Here is a 16,196-nt window from a genome sequence, read left to right as displayed (position 1 = left end):
TAATATATATATGGTTCAGGTTCCTTCCTCCATCCCTCCCTCCTTCTCTCTCTTCCTTCTTCCTTTCTTTCTTTACTTTCTTTCTTCCTTCTTAGTCCCTGGGATACTCACAGAACATCAATATAAAAACTACACAGAACCATATAAACAGAAAATAATGTCACGGTCACTATCTCCTTCATGAGAACACACAACCTTGGGTCAAATACATGCCTAAATCACATCTTTCATTTACAAGTGAACCTCTTCTGCTGGCATACTACCTCAAATAGCATCAAAGCAAAATGAAACACAGGCAGTGTTTAACAACGCTGGTAACCATAGAAACATATCATTAAAGAATATATAAACAGAAATGAATAATTAGATGAGAAATTCATTTCTACATTTATCTTTTTCCCAAGACCCAGGGAAAGAAGCTCTCTTTTACCTCTCATCTCAATTTGGACATTTCCTCTTTAGCCTGTCATCTAACTGAAAAATACAAGAATTCATGAAATGAGAATTGTCATATTGCCTAGCTTAATGGACAGATCTCTTTGTAGGCAAGTGACTGAAAAATATTGCAGTCCCATTGTGGCCTCGATGTAGCACTGAGTGCAGGAAAGGATCCTGAGGAAGCCACGGAGTCTGCTTTTGGGATAGGAGGGCAGGAAAACCTGATTTACATTGTAAGTAAGGGGCAAGAAGGGGAGAGCGTTTGTTGATCTTTAAAAATAGGAAGCATAGTTTGCCTCACTTACTGGAGGCTCCTATTATATATCGTGGAAAGACTGAAGGGGGCAGAAATCTGGGGCTCATGGGTTCTATCAGTTGCATTGTCAGATAGGCAGCATCACTTGCGCAGATCATCTGCCACTCTACCTTTGTATCTAGGGAAGCCCTACATAAACTTTATTGCAAATTAAGTTGGTCATTAACTTTAAATGTTACTAATGGGCTTGGAGACCATTTAGCCCATGGTTGTACAGTAGAATCACCTAGTAGAGGGGCAGTAGGAAAATATGATTTTCATGGTCTCACCCAACTCTGGGGAATCTAATACTTCAAATGTTTTCCCAGGTGTCTCTAATGCAGTGGTCACTAGACCAGTGTTAGGTCAATGTTTAACCATTGACCTAACCCAACTTCCTCATCATATAGTAGCAGAAACTAAAAGTCTAGAGTACTGTGGTATACATAGTTGCTGGTCTCGATTTCTCCCCTCTCTATAGCAATATCATGGCGCTTCCCTGATCCCGTGGACAGGCTCCCATCCCAGGAGCCTGACGAGCTACAGTCCATGGGTCGCAGAGAGTCAGACACAGCTAAGCACAGCACAGCTATAGCAATATCGTATCAACAGGGTTGTCATGACTTTTCAGTAAGCAGAAGAATCTAGACAAGAATCCTTGTCCTTGAAGGTTTGAAACGTTCTTATATGGTTTTGCTTTCTCTCTTAGAATCCTGCATTTTGTCATAAGAAAGAAACATCAGGTAGCCATTGGTCTAAGGAGAATGAGACACATGGATTATTCTTAGGCGTCTCTGCAGCTTAGAGCTAAGCATAGCTAAGCCCAGCCTAGATCAGTCAAACTCAAGCTAACCTGCTTATTATTATAAGTCAGAGTTGTAGAGTGATTTGTTACACAGCATTGTTGTAGCAGTAGCTGATTAATACAGAAATGAAGTGACTTATCCAAAATTGAATCCTAGCATTGGACCTAGAAGTTTTATCTTGTGAGTCTGAGGTTTGACTTGGTTCTACTGCTCTGTATTACCTGATTTCCTTTGCTTTCTTTCCTTCACAGAGTTAAGTACAACACATCCTTTGCCTGTGTGAGGTCCTTCTGCTCAGTTTGCATTCCCTACATTCCAGGACATTGTCACCTTTCCTCATCAGAGCTTACCTTTCCTTCCACATCTTGTTCCCTCAAGGTTCTTTCTGTTTTCATGTTTCCAAAGAGACTAGGAAAGTCTCAGACTAATTCCCACAATTGTGTCACCCTTTAGTGAGTTAAACATTTCCAGATAAAATTTCTGTTTCATGTTACTAGGGGATGACTAGAGCCTTTATGCCAAATGGTTGGAATTTAAGCATAATATATGGCAATTCATAGGGAAAATATTTGTTAGGTGAATGGCTTTGGTGTTTCTCAGATGATATCTAATCCAAATACTGTACACCCTGAGTTATATTCAGAAGTTCCTTGCTCAAATATTTTATAAACTCTCTGCCTGACAGGTCAAATAAATAAATAAATAAACTATAAATATAGGCCACTTGAGAGAAATGCTCATGTGGTATTTCTATTTTGTTCCTTCTGTGGAAAATTTTTCACAGGGAAGCACATCTTTGGCAAGAACACATTTTTTTTTCCTTCTCCAGAATATGTAGGTGTTTTGTTAAAGATAATAAAAATTTTTGTGGTTCCTTGACATTACTCTGCCTATAATTTCATGTTGAAGATTTTATTTTTATTCTGAGGTTGAGAAATCATAAGTTTTTATTAGGTGAATGACTAATATTGGGATGATTTTGCAGTATCAAGAAGAAAAAGAACAGGAGTGAAAAAACTACTCTGAGAGATCAGCTTCTGTTCAGGATAAAGATATCCTACATCATTCTTTGATTAGCCAGAGAAATCCATTAGATTGTTGCTACCCTGATCATCACTTTTGAAAGAAGAAGCTAATAGCTAAAACCTTGGAATTTGCATGAAGACATCTGTGAACACAGAAACCAAGGAGACAAAGGACTCTTGGAAAACTGCAACCTTCTTGAAATATTCTGATGAATCCCAAACTCAACTATAGCACAGAAGTTGTCTGCAATTCTGAACTTAACACACACACACACACACACATATTTGTTGAAATATCATAAACAACTGAATTTTAAAACTGTGTAAAAAATAACTATACAAAAATATTCTCTTTTTTTGGTCTGAGTTTCATGTCAAACTGTAATGGTACTTTGATGGTATTGTAGAAGAAAAATAGTTTAAGAAATGATGTCTAATTTAAGTACTAGGTTTTTTTTTTTTTTTTGGTAAATATTTTGTGCTAGAATATATACTTTTGAAGACAAGGTGATGTCTATTTTGCTCACTGCTGTATATCCAACCCCTAGCACAGTGTTTAACATACAGTCACTGATAAGTACTCGATAAATAGGTGCTCACCGAATAGGAATGACAAATACAATTTGAGAGTAAAGAAGAAAGCTACCCACTAACTTAGGAGGGGTCTGGAGACACTGGAATGGAAAGATTTCAAGCTTGAATGGCTGCAGTGCAGTCTTGGGAGGCACTATATGACACTAACGTTTTGGGTGCTATTTTTTGCTTTGAGCACTGGAAGCAGTAAATTTCTCCTGTTGGGCCCAATACCAAAGAGAAATAGGGCTGTTGCAAAGAGAAGGAGCAGTGCAAGGGTCTTATCCTGTGGTCTGTGAACCCCTGAAAGCCATGGAAGGGTTTTAGGGGATCACAGATGGTGCACTGTCTTCCTCCAGCACGTGCCTGGGGAAAATCTTTTGTCTCTCAGTGCAGCCAGCTCCCGATCTTGTCCTTTGAAAGGAGACTTATTACACCAAAGAAATATTCCTTTTTGGTGAGCCCTTCTTGGAAACCATTTAGGCCATTGATATCTTTAAGATGGTGCACATTTCAATGCCAAGCACAACTTGGATTGGATGGGGAGTCTTGGTATTCTCTGCACAGATGGAGGACCCGAGATGTTGGCACTATCTCAGCTTCTGCTGCTTCACTGAGGAAAGATGCTCCACATGTCAGCCTTTTACATGGGCTTGTGTTAGTGTCAGCAGCCCCTCCAGCAGTCCCCAAAGAGGCCTTTCCACTGCTGTGAAAGTCTTCAACTTCCTCAGAGCCAAGAACTCGAATCAGTGCCTTTTCAGTAAACCTTTGTCAAGATACAGGGGCACACCATGAGGTTCTTTCCTACTAGAGAAGTTTGTTGGCTATCCAGAGAAGAGACTGAGAAGAGATTTGATTTGGTTAATTCTTTTAAATTTTTTAAGAGAAAAGAAAGCCCCCTCTTAGAACAAATTGGCTGTGAGTAGTTCATTCCAGGACTAGCTTTATAATGGCTCATATCTTCATCACAAAAATGAGGCAAACCTTTTGATTGAAATGTTGAATTTGCTATCAGAGATACTACTGAAGAACAGTGGTTTTTTTTGTTTGTTTGTTTTGTTTTTATCAAGCTGTTATTCTAAATGAGGTGGCTCATTTAGATAGAAATCTGAATTTTCTAATACTGGAGGTGAGACTGACAAAGTCTTGAGTGTTTCTAGGGACAAAAAAATCTATAGAAACTCTGCAGATGGCTTATTTCTTATAAAGGTCACTCTGTCTAGATGAAATTAAAATCAAAACAAATTGCTGATGTAGATAATATGATGTTGATAATATGAAGTTAATAAAGATAATCTCATAGACTTGAGGACAATGATGTAATATGAATTTTGGTATTTCTTGATGCGTGCTCCGTATGAGATACTGTGAGCTACAGGAGCTTGGACTCCATTTGCTATCAGAGATTTCGTGAATCAGGATTTTACCTCTTACTGCCGTTAAGAAGAACCACTGACATTGCTGCAATGTCAAATATGATGTATCGGTTTATTCCAAAAAAAGCATACAACCTTCTTACAACTGTGGGAAAACCATAATTCCCTGTCATCGATGTTTTAGCAACTATGTGTAGATCAATTTCCAATGCAATGAGATAAAAAGCACATTTTTTTTCCTGTGTATATGTTTCTGAGTATTGTTTCTAGGTGGATTCTTGTCAATTGAATGAGATTCTCAAAGGGGTTTGTGGCTCAAAGAAAGAAAGAATTTAAAAAGAACAGTCAAGGTGGGGAATGAGCTGACCATGCAGCTTGCCCCCATTTAGTGGGATTTCTCTGTACTCGTTTCATCTGAGTTCTGAAACAAAATTAGCTGTTACTGCCTTTGCTCACCCCACTTTGCTGAGTGATGCAGACCAGAGTTGGCACTGTTCCTCACATTGCAGGAGATAAAGCTGCACACAGGATAACTCGTGTGTTTGAGAGCATGGCTGAAAATAAAGGTGAGAAAACAGGAAAGGGAACAGGAGTGGAAGAGGAACACTTGTTTGTTTTACATTTGTTGATGCTATTAAATCTAGCTCTGCTTCAGATGCTCTTCACTTTAGCCCTGGATCTAACAGGCTTGAGATCTCTTCAAGATCTTCTTGGAATAATTTTATTACTTTAGGAGCAATATATGAATACATATGTGTCACTACTTTAAAATGGCTGCACTAAGGACTTTCCATTTTGCTAATTAGTTTGGAATTGTGAAGTTGTAAAGTTTGGGGGCGCTTGAGAAGAGGAGACTGATAACAGAAGACGAGTATCAAGTTGTAGAAGAATGAATGCGGGTAGTGTGACAAGTTAGTTCCAGCCCTCTTCACCTCTGAAGTGATTGTTCAGACACTTAGTCGTGTTCAACTCTTTGCAACTCCATAGACGGCAGCATGCCAGGCTCCCTGTTCTTCATTGTTTCCCGAAGTTTGCTCAAACTCATGTCCCTTGAGTCGGTAATGCTATTCAACCATCTCTTCCTCTGTTGCCCCCTTCTCCTCCTGTCCTCAATCTTTGCCAGCATCAGGGACTTTCCAATTAGTTGGCTCTTCACATCAGGTGACCAAAGTATTGGAGTTTCAACTCCACCATCAGTCCATCCAATGAATATTCAGGGTTGATTTCCTTTAGGATTGACTAATTTGATCTCCTTGCTGTCCAAGGGACTCTCAAGAGTGTTCTACATCACTACAATTTGAAAGCATCAATTCTTTGGCATTTAGCCTTCTTTATGGTCCAACTCTCACATCTGTACATGACTACTGGAAAAACCACAGCTTTGACTATATGGACCTTTGTTGGCAAAGTGATGTCTCTGCTTTCCACTGCTATCTAGGTTTGTCATAGCTTTTCTTCCAAGGAGCAAGTGTCTTTTAATTTTGTGGCTGCAGTCACCATCTGCAGTGATTTTGGAGCCCAAGAAAATAAAGTCTCTCACCATTTCCGCTTTTTCTCCATCTATTTGCCATGAAGTGATGGAACTGAGAGCCTCATGAACAGTATGAAGAGGTGATACTATTATAGAATAATGGGGGCAAACACTTTTAATGAAAGCAACATATCCCCGTATGAGCTGTCACATAGTGTAGAGCTTTATGCATTTTCTCCTGCTGAGCTGATGATATGAAAAATATTCCTAATACAATTGAAAGCCGTTCTTGAACTCACCAAAGCAAAGGTGTGTTCATTTGCATCTGAGAATTTGTAAGTTGACAGACTGTGAGAGTAAGTTTAGACTTGTTCTTAAATTTTTACATTCTGAAATTTTCAATTTCCTGTTGAACATCTCTAAAAGAATAACTGACCAGAATGGTAGAGATTTTATGTGGTTGAAAGGAAGATAAATCATAACTTCTTCATTTATGAAATAGTGAAAATAGCCCCTGTCTCTTTGGCCTTAATGGACAGCTACTAACGTACATGCAGGCATAATTTCTAGTCTGTGATGTTTGGGGCATTCTTATATTGAACACTTTGATTGCCATGGTGCTTTGGGACGGACTTCTCTTTAAAGTTAACATGGACTGCATACTCTCTGGCAGTATTCCACAAACCCCTTTTGATTTAGAACAGACCAAGGTTTGGGGAAAGGTGTATACATTTGAATGAGGATCAGGAAGAGACTGGTGAGCAGAAGGAATTATGTAACTATGGAGACACTGGTGTGGAGTGCTCATGTTGGAGCAGGTTAGAGGGGTTTTTTTTGTGGAACTTATCTGCAGGATGATTTCTAGTTATGTTATTTTTTTCCTTAAACTTTGTAACTTATATATTTTTTTATTGATGTATAGTTGTACAATATTTTATAAATTACAAGTGTACAATATAATGATTCAAAATTTTTAAAGGTTGTACTCTATTTATAGTTATCATAAAATATTTACTGCATTCCCTGTATTGTATATCATTGTATATTATTTTATACATAGTAGTTTGCATATTTTAATCTCCTTGCCCTATATTTCTCCTCCCTCTTTCCCTGTCTTCACTGGTAACCTAATTTGTTGTTATCTATATCTGTGAATCTGCTTCTTTTTCATTATCTTCACTAGTTTGTTGTAATTTTAAGATTCCACATATAAGGGACATCATATAGTATTTGTCTTTCTCTACCTGACTTATTGCACTTAGCATAATATCCTCCATCCAAGTCCATTCATTGTTATTGTAAATGACAAAATTTCATTCTTCTTTACGGCTGAGTTGTATTCCATTATATATATGTATATATACACATGCTACATCTTCTTTATCCACTCTATTGATGGACACTTAGGTTGCTTCCATATCCTGACGATTATAAATCATGCCTTTGTGAACATTGGTGTGCATGTGTCTTTTTGAATTGGTGTTTTTGTTTTTGTATATAAATTCAGGAATGGAATTGCTGGATCATATGGTAGTTCTATGTTTAGTTTTTTGAGAAAACTCCATACTGTTTTCCACAGGGCCTATACCAATTTATATCCCCACTAACAGTGTGGGAGGTTTCTCTTTCCTCCACATCCTCAGCAACATTTTTTATTTGTGGTCTTTTTGATGATAGCCATTCTAACAGGTGTGAGGTGATAGCTCATTGTGGTTTTGATTTCTCTGATAGTTAGCAATGTTGAGTGTCTTTTCAGGTACCTGTTTTCCATCTGCATGTCCTCTTTGGAAAAATGTCTTTTCAAGTCTTCTGCCCATTTTTAAATCAGGTTGTTTTCGCTTTTGATGTTAAGTTGTATGAGCCGCTTATGTATTTTGGATATTAACCACTCATTTGTCATATCATCACTAGGTTGTGTGACATCATATTTGAATGTCCCTGAAAATATGGGATTTTAGAGCCTAGATGGGCTTTAAGAATAAACCTCAAATCCCTTCTTCTCAGTTCAGTTGCTCAGTCATATCCGACTCTTTGCGACCCCATGGACTATAGCACACCAGGCTTCCCTGTCCATCACCAACTCCCAGAGCTTGCTTAAACTCATGTCCATTGAGTCGGTGATGCCATCCATCCAACCATCACCTCTTATTTTCTAGCTGAAGTTTGTCTGGAGACTAGCCTGCTTTAGGTTAGATGTTGGTGTTAGAACTTGAATTGAGTCAAATCTGACTTCCAGATGAGGGCCATTTTTCAGTATATCAAGTTGCTTCAGATTAAAAGAGAAAAAGAATACAAAGACAAATATGTTTTTTATTATATTTTATTAATGCAAAATAGTAAAATAATAGCATTTGTTTTTTTCCTTTTTTGTATAGCATGTACTTTTTGGTAAGTGGAGATATTTTTTAAAAATTTGAGTTAAGTAAAATAGGGATATTAGTACTCTTTGAAAGCTGAAGAAGACAGACAAAAATTCATTTATAAAAATTTCAAGCTCTTAACTTATCTTGCTGCTGCTACTGCTGCTAAGTCACTTCAGTCGTGTCCGACTCTGTGTGACCCCATAGACGGCAGTCCACCAGGCTCCCCCGTCCCTGGGATTCTCCAGGCAAGAACACTGGTGTGGGTTGCCATTTCTTTTTCCAATGCATGAAAGTGAAAAGTGAAAGTGAAGTCGCTCAGTCATGTCCGACCCTCAGCGATCCCATGGACTGCAGCCTACGAGGCTCCTTCGTCCATGGGATTTTCCAGGCAGGAGTACTGGAGTGGGGTGCCATTGCCTTCTCTGTAACTTATCTTAGGCTATACCAATATTGGATCTATTTTTTCCTTGTTCAGTGTAGAAAAAATATTGGATGCTCAATCCGTGTTTGTTTAATGAAGGAATAAATTAATCAAGCATTCATTTGGAACATAGTAAATGTCAGGTCTGCTGAATATCATCTAACCCTCAAGATTCAACTGCTTTCCCAGCTTTCTTCAAAAACCTCTGAAATCCTTTAATAATAACCCCTTTCTTTTACTATGGGTTTCCCCAGTGGCTCAGATGGTAAAGAATCTACCTGCAGTGCAAGAGAACTGGGTTCAATCCCCGGATCAGGAAGATCTCCTGGAGAAGGGAATGGCTACCTACTCCAGTAGTCTTGCCTGGAGAATACCATGGACAGAGGAGCCTGGCGGGCTACAGTCCATAGGATCTCAGAGTCAGACATGGCTGAGCAACTAACACTTTCACTTTATTTTAATATAGCTATGTAGTAGATATTATTTGCTTATTTTCCACATCTGGCAATTCTTTACAACTATTTGCTTACATACATACAAGTAACTACTGTTTTGCATGGTCTAGATTTCCTTAGGAAAGTCTTTCATTTACATAAATAAAGTCTTAAATTTTACATACTTTGAAGGTCAATTTACAGGTTTCAAGTATGTTAGGGCTAATTTAAATCTTTACTTTTTATAGCAGGTGAGTTGAGCTCCAAATATTCAGATGGAACCATATAAATTACTAAGAATTTTATATGATAAACCTAGTACTTTATTGTTCAACAAGGATAATAGGTGATATAGAAACAGAAAACCAGGCACCAAGACACAATACTGAAAATGTGGGAAAAATATCAGGAAGCATCAGGAGACTGTTGACAATTATTTCTATCTTACATATCAGGTCTTAGCAGATCTTATTCTAGTTGGTTGATAAGGTTCATATTCAATTACATTAAACCATGTTGAAATACAAAGGAAAAAAAGACCACAAACAGTTTGGAGAGGAGATTTGGAAGAGGCTTCTGTACTGTATTTTTAAATATTTGATAACATTTCATTTGGAAGTGGGTTTCCATTTGGTCCATGTGGCCTCACTGGGAACCACTTGATGAAAGTTTTAAGGGAGTATAAATCTATTTTAATGAGGAAAGTAGTTCAGTAATTAGGGAGTTAGATGTTATTTTTTTGGGGAATGAGTTCCTCACCTTAAATGTATTTCAGGAGAAAGCCATTGACAGTTTGTGGGGAGAGAATAGGATAAGAACAGATTTGTATGTTGTGAAGGAGACTGAATTAGAGATGGTTGGATGGCATCACCAAATCAATGGACATGAGTTTGAGCAAATTCTGGGAGATTGTAAAGGACAGGGAAGCCTTGTGTGTTGCAGTCCATGGGGTCACAAGGAGTCAGACACAACTTAGCAACTGAACAACAACAACAAATTCTTAAAATTGTGAGAAATTGTGACTCCCTTCTTGACATTTAGTTGACCTTTGGTATGACTTCTTCTTGCTGTTTTGAATAATAAATAAGAAAGAAGATCTGCAGTTTATAATGGATTAAGTGTTTCAGATGCTACATTGCCCCACAAATACAATGGATCTTTGTGTTTTTATTTATTATGTAATTGGTATTACTTCTAGAATTTGCTTTTACAGTTCACAGATCAAAAAGAATCTATGAAAACAAAATGTTCATATTTTAAAGGATCATGTCATTATAGCAGCATGTCTGGGAACATAGTTCCTGGGATGTCTAAAATTTATATTGGGTTGTAAAACTGAAGTATGGGCCAAGGGTTAACAACCTTGAATTTTGCCCTTAAAATTAGCCTCAGAAAATCTACTTCATTATAAATACATACTACTGAGTAGTGTCCTTCTGATTGATATGCCCAGAGCTACCTTTTCTAGCAGTCTTTTAAGCACCAGTCCTTCATTTTGGTTCTAAAAATGAAACAGGCTTCTCCTCCCTGGTTGGGACATCAATTTTTACCTGCCAGTACAGTTTGATGAGCTTGCTTATACCATGTTCGCTTCCTCCACAGAGCCAGAACATGTAGTCAGCAATCATGGCACTCCTAAGAACAAGGACAGATTAAAAAGAAAATTTATAGGTAGGACAGAAGGAAAACTATAGCAGGCAGTATATATAAATACCAAAGAAGATCTTGTTTAAATTTGACTAGGCTAATATTAAGCAAAGCATAAAGCACATTTTAGAATGTAGAAAGTACGTCTTTTTTTTTTTTTTTTTTGGTACTGAAATTAAATCTAGAAGAGAAGCAACATGCCATTTGTCTTCTACATGGATTTTCTGTTTATATCAGTTCAGTTCAGTTCAGTCACTCAGTCGTGTCCGACTCTTTGCGACCCCATGAATTGCAGCATGCCAGGCCTCCCTGTCCATCACCAACTCCTGGAGTTCACCCAAACTCATGTCCATAGTGTAAGAATATTTAAAGAGAATGCTTTGTTTTGGTTACCTCTTAATAAACTTCAAAGCATTTATAGAGTAACAGTTACTTTATGGACTCTAGAACACCTTCAAATCTAGCATAACATATATAGCTGTCATACTGGTATTTAGGCATGTCTCAGACTTTACCTAAAATAGAGATTATTCACCTTGGGATTAACTAGTCATCTTAAAATTGAAAATAAAAAATTTCCAACTCAACAAATACTTCATATCAGAGAAATGCAAATCAAAACCACAATGAGGTACCATTTCACGCCAGTCAGAATGGCTGCGATCCAAAAGTCTACAAGCAATAAATGCTGGAGAGGATGTGGAGAAAAGGGAACCCTCTTACACTGTTGGTGGGAATGCAAACTAGCCCAGCCACTATAGAGAACAGTGTGGAGATTCCTTAAAAACCTGGAAATAGAACTGCCTTATGACCCAGCAATCCCACTGCTGGGCATACACACCGAGGAAACCAGAATTGAAAGAGACACGTGTACCCCAATGTTCATCGCAGCACTGTTTATAATCGCCAGGATATGGAAGCAACCTAGAAGTCCATCAGCAGATGAATGGATAAGAAAGCTGTGGTACATATACACAATGGAGTATTACTCAGCCATTAAAAAAAAATACATTTGAATCAGTTCTAATGAGGTGGATGAAACTGGAGCCTAGTATACAGAGTGAAGTAAGCCAGAAAGAAAAACACCAATACAGTATACTAACGCATATATATGGAATTTAGAAAGATGGTAATGACAACCCTGTATGCAAGACAGCAAAAGAGATACAGACGTATAGAACAGTCTTTTGGACTCTGTGGGAGAGGGAGAGGGTGGGATGATTTGGGAGAATGGCATTAAAACATGTATATCATATAAGAAACGAATCGCCAGTCCAGGTTAGATGCAGGATACAGGAAACTTGGGGCTGGTGCACTGAGATGACCCAGAGGGATGGTATGGGGAGGGAGGTGGGAGGGGGGCTCAGGATGGGGAACACGTGTACACCCGTGACAAATGCATGTTGATGTATGGCAAAACCAATAGAATATTGTAAAGTTAAAAAAAAATAATAATAAAAAAATTAAAAACAACAATAAAAACAACAAAAAACAGACTCTGGTAAATTAAAAAAAAAAAAAAAACCAAATACTTCACTTTTCTGGCCTTGGTGCTTCATTGAATTAGTTTTGGAATCTAGTGTGTATAACCACCACATTAGTCTTATTAAGCTGAGGGGATATTAAAAACTATTGTGCAGTGGATATTAATTCATTGCTTAGCACCCTTTGGAAAAACAGTTTACTTTTATGACTTTTCCTTTGCTAGGCTTCTCTATTTCTTTCCTCCAGAGATTCCAAATCCAATTAAACCTGACTGGAAGTAATTCCAAATTGTCACATTGGCCAATTAAACATATAATAATCCTGTGTGCCTAATCACTAGTACCAAAAGTTTATTTACTTAAGCAGATCTATCACTTGGTACCCTGAATGTTTTTCTTATCTTTGCCTGCAGATATGTATTGTTTCTTGACATAATTGTAAATTGAATTAGAAATTTTTCTTCCCTAAATATATATATTATTTAAGACAGAGAAGCTATAAACTTACTATGGTACTCTGTTGAAGAATTAGAATGCTTCGATTTTCGCTCAGGACAGACAAAAAATTAGGACTCTAAAGATTAACAATGGGAAAAAGTACTACCATTTGAAGGATTATTCAGTTCAGTATTTCTCTTTTCACACATGTGGTATTGAAATGAATCTATCCACTGACATTTCAAAATAAATGGCAATAATTTAAGAATAATTTTTAGAAACATTTTTATATTTTTCAAAGCCCTGGCTTAATGATAAGATGAAATGAGCTAGGAGGTTTTCATATCACACAAACTGATAGAGGGTAGAAAACAAGTTATAAAAATTAGACTAGAGAGGGGCAAAGTAAATTTCAGATATTTGCATTTTGATAGAAACACTTGTCCCTGGAGGAGGGCATGGTAGCCCACTCCAGTATTCTTGCCTGGAGAATCCCATGGACAGAGGAGCCTGGTGGGCTACAGTCCATAGAGTTGGAAAGAGTCGGACATGACTGAAGCGACTTAGCACAGAAACCCTTGTAAATTTTCTTCCTTTAATAACCCAAAAAGGAAATCTACTTGACATGTAGATGCTTGTCACCTAATAGAAATACATTTCATAAATTCTGAATTTAAAATATCAAGGCAAATGTAAAATCTTACTGCTGAGGGCAGTACGCTCTAAATTCATAGATGTTGGGTCCTCAGAGGTGAAGACTTGATCTGCACTCTGATTCCTCCTTTTGTCAGCATGTGGATATGTAATACGGCCCAGACAAGCACTGCGTAATGAGGACACCAGCCATTAGTTAAACAAGGTATGGGAAACCTCTTTCTGTAAAGGCGTGAGTGCCTGCCAAGTCGCTTCAGTCATGTCTGACTCTTTGCGACCCCACGGACTGTAGCCCACCAGGCTCCTCTGTCCATGGGATTCTCTAGGCAAGAATATTGGAGTTGGTTGCCATGTCCTCCTTTAGAGGATCTTCCTGACCCAGAGATCGAACCCATGTCTCTTATGTCTCCTGTATCAGCAGGCAGGTTCTTTACCACTAGGGCCACCCAGGGAAGCCCCTTCTGTAAAAGGTCAAATAGTAAATATTTTAAGCTTTGTTGGCCCTAACTACTCACATTTGCCTTTTAGAAGCAGCTGTAAACAATAAATAAATAAGGACAACTTTCTGCGTTCCAGTAAGATTTTATTTACAAAACACATATCCTGGGCCAGATGTAGCATCGTTTACTTAACTCTAAGATAAACAGAGTATTAAGCTGAGCAACAGGTGGCAAGCTAGATATAAGTGTCAATCAGTAGTCAGACACCAGCTTCTACACATTCTAGTCACAGGTCTGCTTAAATATTTCAGGAACAACATACATATTGTACTAAAAATATTGAGCAGAGTTCAGGAAAGAAACTTCACAGTTTTGAGATATACAAGAACTGTAACAGTTAACCCTGGATCATAGACACAGGGGCTCAAGTTAAGTAAAATCTAAATGGATTGTTTCTATCATGTTAGTCATTTCTGTCCTTGGATTGGAACAATTGTGAGAGGAGAGGAGGTAGGTTACTACAGTGGGCTTCTCAGCTTTCCTGCATTTGTAAAGGTTTTGGTAAGTTGGTTTTGAGTTCATCGTTGCAAAATTAGGAGTTTTATTGTTTTTATTAATGTTTTCCAAAAGTTGCTTTTCTATTACAACGTGTGGTCAAATTTTACTATGTTCTTAAGTATGATTTTATGACACCTGGGGGCTCAAGTCCTTTTTCCAAGGGAATACATCTCCAAGTCTATATTGAAATTAAGTGAAGAATTAAGATTCATTGAAATTAGCTACCTGCCCTCAGTGAAGCCCAATGATTATAATCATAAAAAGATAACAAACTATAGTTTCATAGAGCTCCATGTTTGCTGGGCTATTTTTCATAAGCGTAGTGTGTTTCTCCCAGTACGTGGCACAGAGCTGTGTTCATATTAGGAACACAATGGGGTTGCAGTTGCTCCAACCCCATTTCTTCTCAGTGGAAACGGCAGTGATGGTTTTACCCCCCACTTTCCTTTGTCTGTTGCCCTATCATGGCTGCCCTACAGCTTAGCCTTTATAAAACAGTGTAAAAATCAGTGGAAGAACATGAAAAGGGCATGGAAATAACATTATGCCATGCAGTGCTTGTGAGACAAGGGATAGTGGTTTTCCATCATGTTGAACTTATAAAAGGCAAAGATAATTGATTAATTATCTATAAGGAGTCAAGTACCTGGCGGGATCCTGGGACTTGACTCTCATCATGAGTCAGAAGGAAACACTAACCCGTCGCTCTTCCTACATTCCTTCAGGGATCTTTTAGACTTTTGTTTACCTTTAGACTAATATCCTAGATGCTAGTTGATGTGAACTCAATGTTACTTCTAAATGTCTTCCTTTCATCATCTTTATTCTATTCAACTTACTTTGATTCATCTACTGAATGTTGTAGGTACACTGGAACTGTCAGATCACTTTAGCCAAACCCTTTTAATTGACAGTTGGTAGTTTAATATGTCTGTTTTGAGATTTACTAAGTGCTGAGCACCATGAGAAGCACTTTACATGCAGAATGTGAATCCGGCCCACCCACAATTCTGCTCCAGATCTTATCCTGTCTTGCCCACCCATGGAAACTCCTCCAGCAATTTTCTTGCTCTTTCTCTCTTACCTTCCTGTTCTTTCTTTAAATTTCTCCTTTTCTTGGAGCTTTTCTACTAACACACAAAAGTGCTGTTCCTCCTACCACCTTAAAACAAAACAAGACACCCCCAAAACCTCTCTTGATTCACTTCCCTTCCAGTTATCATCTTAATTCTTTCTCTTAAAAAAAAAAAAAAAAGCAAATGAATGAAAGAACAAAAACTTCCCTCTGCAACTCACTTCAGCTCTTATTCCTCCCACTTCACTGAAACTGCTCTTATTGATGCTGCTAATGGTCTCCACACTCTTAAATACAGTGGCTTATTTCTCAGTTTTTAGTTTACACACACTCTCCAGTATAACTGATGCAACTGTTCTCTCCTCCAGTATCCTCTTCCCACTGGGCTTGCACAGCTCTGCTCTTTATGACTTCCCTCCTGTCTTCCTGGTTGCCCTTTTCAGTCTCCTTTGCTGGCGTCTCCTCATTTTCTTGGACTCCTAACCTTGGAGTTCCCAGGGCACAATGCTTGTACCCATTCTCTTTCTGTACTCAATCCCTTGGTGATCTCACCAGTTTAATGGTTTTAAACACTATCCATGGGTTGACAGCTCATTCATTTATACCCCGAGTTTAGTCCTCTTCTTTGATCCACAGACTCTTGTTAAAGCTGCCATCTCAACATCTCTACTTGGATACCTAATCTTATCTCCATACCT

The 16,196-nt window shown here is 38.1% G+C and overlaps 1 protein-coding gene across 1 annotated transcript in view; it reads right to left on the bottom strand.

Annotated features, from left to right (window-relative positions):
* SPATA16 (spermatogenesis associated 16) overlaps positions 1-16,196 on the bottom strand; it is a 245,846-nt gene that overhangs the window by 79,381 nt on the left and 150,269 nt on the right. The window contains 1 exon segment of the mRNA XM_055569023.1: positions 10,753-10,837. Within this exon segment, the coding sequence (XP_055424998.1) occupies positions 10,753-10,837 (85 nt within the window).

This window comes from Bubalus kerabau, chromosome 2, assembly GCF_029407905.1.
Source record: "Bubalus kerabau isolate K-KA32 ecotype Philippines breed swamp buffalo chromosome 2, PCC_UOA_SB_1v2, whole genome shotgun sequence".
NCBI classification, from domain to species: Eukaryota; Metazoa; Chordata; class Mammalia; order Artiodactyla; family Bovidae; genus Bubalus; species Bubalus kerabau.
Note: the sequence above shows the minus strand (reverse complement) of the source record. Positions and strands in the feature narration are given on the sequence as shown.